General features: G+C 45.2%; 1 protein-coding gene across 1 annotated transcript; it reads left to right on the plus strand.

The window, feature by feature from the left end:
* The first annotated feature begins 1541 nt into the window (after nucleotides 1–1541).
* Nucleotides 1542–4833, plus strand: KCNJ11 (potassium inwardly rectifying channel subfamily J member 11). The gene has a single exon (XM_082057380.1). The coding sequence runs from the start codon at nucleotides 1660–1662 to the stop codon at nucleotides 2860–2862; it is 1203 nt and encodes a 400-aa protein (XP_081913506.1). The 5' UTR covers nucleotides 1542–1659; the 3' UTR covers nucleotides 2863–4833.
* Nucleotides 4834–6428: the final 1595 nt, after the last annotated feature.

Here is a 6428-nt window from a genome sequence, read left to right on the forward strand (position 1 = left end):
TTACAAGACCTATAATAACTTCTTAGCGAGTTATTATAGGTCTTGTAAGTAGCTGCAGTAAGTAGCTGTAGGTGGTGAAAGTCAATTTCAACCCCAACTAGCTGGCTCCCAGCCACCAACTGGGCAACTGCCTTGCCAGTAGCTGCTTACACAGTGTGCCAAAGCACTTGGAGCCAAGTCCATGGACAAATGCAATTAGAAACATATTATCATAAATCCACCAACACTAAAGAAAAGTCTCTTATCCAGAATATCCTAGGATGCAGCTCTACAACTTTGGTGTGTAAACTGAAATAGAAACCAAATATTTAAATCAGACTAAGTAAACACATGAATAGATTGCTATTTAAACAGTGGATCCCTCACATTGGAGAGATTTTAAGTAACACATCTTGTCACAAAGATACATTGTTACATACATGCACATGTATGCATTTATACACACACGGACATCATCCTGTCATACACAGGTTCTGTTTTCCTGCCTCCTTTTGTTGCCTCTTCTGGCGATTTTGATGTGTCTGGAAGCTCATGTCACTGTGGGTTAACCATTTGTGGATGGATGACTCTTTTGCAACTTCTACCGCTATTTGAACATTAGACATTTTCCTGTGCAGCCAGCTGCCATTACCACTCATGTCATTTCATAAGCTACTTCTTTCAGAAAAATCCTTCCCTAGTGAAGGCTACATAACTAGGAAATTTTATAAGTGGAAATGAGCCCCTTAGTTCCATCTCTGTTTAACCATCACATCCTTGGACTTGGCCTCCTCAAGCAAATTGTCTGCCACTGCCTGCACAATTCACTACTTGAATGCTTTTCTCCTACTTACATAAAGATGTGTAGGCAAATTTCAGTATTGTTTTTTATTTGTTTTGCCTTAAAGATTTCCTATTAAAAGATCCCCAGCACTTTTTTTTTTTTTTTTCCTGTTTCACGGAATAATCGCCCGACCTGAAACCACACGATTCCACAAAGCAGCCGCTGCCCATGGCAGCCAAGTACCGGCAGCAAACCCACCCCTGAACAAATATTTACAGACATTAGCGCCGGGGAAAGGGGATCGCTCACACCTCCCCGGCATAAAGCCCGACCCCACGCACACCTCCTCGGGAAAACAAAAACACGAGCCAACCATCAAAAAAAAACCCAAAACACAAAAACAAACAAAAAACCCAAACAAAAACAACAACCAAAACCAAACAAAAACACACAAAAAAGGGTATAAAGGTAAAGAAACGCACCCAGCGCTCCCCGTGGAGCAATCCGGGACTCGCCCCCCTCTTCCCTTCCCACAAGGGTGACGCCGAGGAGCGGCACCCAACGGTTTTGAACCGCTGCCGTTTGAACCGCGGCGGCGTTACGCCTCGGGGCCGGTCGCGCTTCGGGGGCCGCAACAACGAGGCCGGGGACGGTCGCACTGGGCCCCACACGCTCGACCGTTCCCGGCCTCGGCGGCGCCGCCTGGTGGCCGCCGCGGGCCCCGCCGCCTCAGCGCCGCGGCCGCGCTGCCGGGCCGGGTGCGGCGGGGGCTGCGGCGGCGCCGTTCGCCCGCTCGGCCCCCGCGGCGCGGCCGTTCCCCCACCCCTCGCTCCCGCCCCCGGCGGAGCGCAGGCTGCACGGGGCGGTGCTGAGCGGCGGAGCGGCGGCGGGCAGCCATGCTGTCGAGGAAGGGGATCATCCCCGAGGAGTACGTGCTGACCCGGCTGGCCGAGGATGTGCCGGATCATGCCCGGTACCGCGCGCGGGAGCGGCGGGCGCGGTTTGTGGGCAAGAACGGTGCCTGCAACGTGGCCCATAAAAACATCCGGGAGCAGGGGCGCTTCCTCCAGGACGTCTTCACCACCCTGGTGGACCTCAAGTGGCCCCACACGCTGCTCATCTTCACCATGTCCTTCCTCTGCAGCTGGTTGCTCTTCGGCATGGTCTGGTGGCTCATCGCCTTCGCCCACGGAGACCTGGACCACAGCACCCGGCTGCAGCGTGACCCCGCAGAGGGGGCGGCAGGTGGCCCGTCTGGCTTTGTGCCCTGCGTGACCAGCATCCACTCCTTCACCTCCGCCTTCCTCTTCTCCATCGAGGTGCAGGTGACGATTGGCTTTGGGGGACGCATGGTGACGGAGGAGTGCCCAGCTGCGATCCTGGTGCTGATCGTGCAGAACATCGTGGGGCTGGTGATCAATGCCATCATGTTGGGCTGCATCTTCATGAAGACCTCACAGGCGCACCGACGGGCCGAGACCCTCATCTTCAGCAAGCACGCGGTCATTGCTCTACGGGAGGGCAAGCTCTGCTTCATGCTGCGGGTGGGTGACCTCCGGAAGAGCATGATCATCAGCGCCACCATCCGCATGCAGGTGGTGAAGAAGACCTCCAGCCTGGAGGGGGAGGTGGTGCCCCTCAACCAGATTGACATCCAGATGGAGAACCCTGTGGGGGGCAACAGCATCTTCCTTGTCTCCCCACTCATCATCTATCACGTGATAGACAAGAACAGCCCCCTCTACGACATCTCCCCCTTGAACCTTCATCACCATGAGGACCTGGAGATCATTGTCATCTTGGAAGGAGTGGTGGAGACCACTGGCATCACCACTCAAGCCAGAACCTCCTACCTGGCGGATGAAATCCTCTGGGGCCAAAGGTTTGTGCCCATCGTGGCAGAGGAAGATGGGCGATACTCTGTGGACTACTCTAAATTTGGCAACACGGTGAAAGTGCCCACCCCTTCGTGTACTGCTAGGCAGCTGGAGGAGGACAGGAGCATTATGGACACCATGCCATTGTCTCCTAAAGGCACAATGAGGAAAAGGTCCGTCAAGCTAAAGCCCAAGTTTACCATAAGCGATAAGCCTTCCTGATGCCTTTTCACTGGGAAACTCTGTTAGGGCTTTGTGTCTGAAAGATCTCATAAACTCAAAACACTGAGGTGGCCTCTTACTTTTTTCTTTTTCTTTAATTCAGGTTGCTAGCACAAGGTATGTTATCATGTTATTTATTGTGGGATAAATCTAAAGCTAATTCTATTTTTTTAAACGTGTGAGGGATTTCAAGAAGCACTGGGAGTAGGAAAATCATGGTCTGCAGCTTTAAATTTCAATTCAGACTGTCCTATTTAATTGCACGATCATTTTTCATTGATTCATCTGCAGGTAATGACATCTTTTCTCAAAAAATAAATGTAGATTTTTTCCTCAGAGATTGCAGTACTTTGAGTCTTGCAGTGTCCTCAAGTCAATAGGTTTTAACTGTTTTTTTTCTAACTTGAACAATCAATATAGCAAAAGAAAAGATTAATAATATAAAGTAGGCTGGATTTAAGTGATAACAAAAGGGTGAGGCAATGTTATCTGTGACACAAGATGAGGTCTGGAAGTGTCAGTGTTTTATACTTGGTGTCTCAAAGAAATTAACTGCTGGGTTTGCTTCATCCATATTGTATGAAGGCACGCCTACCTCATGCAATATGAAATGTATTTGAATATTTACTTTTGTTTATTTTAAAACCTTGTTTGCTTCCAAAATAAAACAGGAATACCTTTTTGGACTGTACATTTCTGATAGTAAGCAATGCTTTGCTTTGCCTTCAAAAAGAGTAGCAGATAGTATGCAACTGAAATTACTTATAAATAGGAAAAATTCTGTATTCTAGTTTTTAAATGAAGAGAAGCAACATCTCCCCACACTCAGCCACACAGCAATAGGATACCCAGTAAAAAAATTAATCTCTCCCTTAGGTCAGAGTGAATTCTGTTAGATAATCAGGGAATATAAATAGAATTAGATATTTTAGATGAAAGGCAATGCTGAATGCTGAAATTATATCTGCATGCAGTAGGTAAAACCTTTTGCTCCCTTTTTTTGTAAAACAAGCTAAGGTTTTTGTGCTGAGGGAATGGAGGGATGTGTAAGACAGCGTGGTCACTTCTGGGATGCTGTGTCACAAAACATACTCCTGCTGAGAAAATTATTCCATTTCCGTTTACATCCTGACCCCATACACAGCCGGTGCCTGCCTTAGTTTTTAGCTGAATTCTGGATCTGCCATTTACCGGCAAACCTGAAGGAGCCGTGTTCACCCCTTCAGTTACACAGTGACTGCGGGAGAAATTCCCCTCAGCACACTCCTGCAAATCTTCTGTCTGGGGATATTAATAACAGCAGCGATTTTATTTCTGTGGAGGGTTATTAGAAGATAGCAACAGTATTAACTACAGTGTGCTATTAACAGGGCAAACTGCCACTCAAGTGAAAAAAAGATAATGTTGTCCGAATAATACTGAACTAAGCATTACAAAGCTGATCCAATACCTGGTTACACAAACTGTGCAGAGAGGCACCAAGTTACTTTCAACATGATTACTCAAGGAGCTTCTAGTATTAAGTTCTTGTGTGTTATGTGGTTCACAACAGACACATAAAATGTTTTGTGTCAGCAGTAATATGGCAAATTTTTGCTGCCTTGTCAGTGTAACAATATGACAAACTTGTTCAAAAGTGCAACAAAACTTCCATATTGATGATAGAATGTTTTCAGGCATCTCTAAGATGAAATAATGTTTGGGTAAAATCAAAGGTTGTTTTAAAATGGCAAAATAGTAGTTATATTTTCAATATTTATGTATTTCAGTTTTATGAAGACCTGTATCAGCATTATCAGATTGCTAGTTAAGAGAGTAAATGCCTGTTGAGTTTCTAAATTCCCCAAACACCAATACTATTCTGTGAACAGCTCTGCAAATGTGGTGTGTGTTTCACAATGAAAAGGCAGACAAATTGCCTTTAACAAGTAGTCAGCAAAGAAAATTTGGAAAGGCATAATTTACATTTGTAATCACAAAAAAAAAATCCTATTTTTTTTAAATAGGAACTATTAAATGCCTTTAATGATTAAATTACTTCTGTAAGACTGAGTCTAATTGTCACATTATTTTCCAGTTTTCCCTTCTGCTGCCTCTGTTCCGCCTCCTGTTGCCCATCAGAGGGGCACTTACTACAAATAGCAGTAGAGCTTTTTGCATTTCCCAGACACCTTTGTTCCTTTGAAAGTGCATTGTTCTCTATCACTTGTCACAATACCACTGCTCAATTCTTACAAGAGTCATAGACGAAATATTAATAGAGTTAGCTTGCCAGTGACTTCAAATCTTTGGCTTCTTTCTATTTCTTATTTCTATGTGTAAGATACACCTTAAGGTTCTTGCATAAAACCTCTTCAGCTCTGGTAGTATTGTAAAGCTCTTTTCAATATTTGACCCAAATGTGGAGCAGTTTCAGCAGCACTACCATGGAACTATTTTCAGGAACTGATGCAAACCTCTTTTTCCCTCAGGGAAATCTGTGCTACAGTGAGGTAGAAAATTCTCTTTGTTCACTGTGAGGTGGGAGGGGAAAGACAGGAGGAAACAGCTTGCGTTTGCTGGGCTGCCTTCAGGACCATCTTTTATGTCACTCTCTACTTTTACAAGAATCCGCCTCATTTTCTGAAGTCTTGCAATAAATAGGCATCATAAGATTACGAGGAAGGCAGGATTTGCACTATTAAAATCACCATATTGAATTATTTCAATCAAAGTGTTGGTGATTTTGAATCTGGGGATTCTTGTAATTTCAATTCCTTCTGTTCTTTCACTATTTTAAATACTCGGAAGCATATCAGGGCAGAGCAAGGAACAATAAGTGTGCTTATTTTGTACTAGGGATATTACTTCTTTGCGAGAATCCTTTCATTTTGTCATTTACAAAGTATTTGGGAACACAGGTATCTGAAATTGTTCTTAAAGTTGTACTTCTGTAGGTGTCAGTGCTATTATTTGACACAGAAAAGTCTTCATTCTTAGCAATGAGCAAATGCTGCGTTTTCCATAGTTGAAGTGCAAAGTGAGTGGGCTTTTGATCTTTCTCTCTCAGCCTACGTCTGCTTCTTGGGAGGTGATATCGCAGCTGGGATCCTGCCGAGCAGCTGGGAGTGTGCACTGTGGCTCCCACCGCCACTACCTCTCCACGTGTCTTCTGCACAGCAACCAGTGTGAGGGAAGCTGGAGGTGACATGCTCAGGGCTTATCCTGAGGGGAGGACACGGACACAAGAAGTGGGAAGTGGTGGGTTTTGTCACGACCCATTGCTTTTTTTAGGGTGTGGTGGAACCGACTGTGTCTGTGGGAATTACCTTTCATGGGCTTCAGAGTACAGAGACCATGATCAGTCATACTTCACACTGTTTAGCACTTTAGAACTGGTGTTTGGAGGGACAGAAGGATCAAGGGCTTATTAATCAGAGACTGGAGAACACTTACAATATACAAAATAAGAATATAACAAGGTCTGAATTGGTCTCTTTATCCTCCAAAACACTTTATCCCCCCAAGTAACTGTAGTATTATAGCAGTGTGTTTCACTAAGACAGCGTCACTATAAAATAGATACA

This window comes from Streptopelia decaocto (genome assembly GCF_964273445.1).
Source record: "Streptopelia decaocto genome assembly, chromosome: 7".
NCBI classification, from domain to species: domain Eukaryota; kingdom Metazoa; phylum Chordata; class Aves; order Columbiformes; family Columbidae; genus Streptopelia; species Streptopelia decaocto.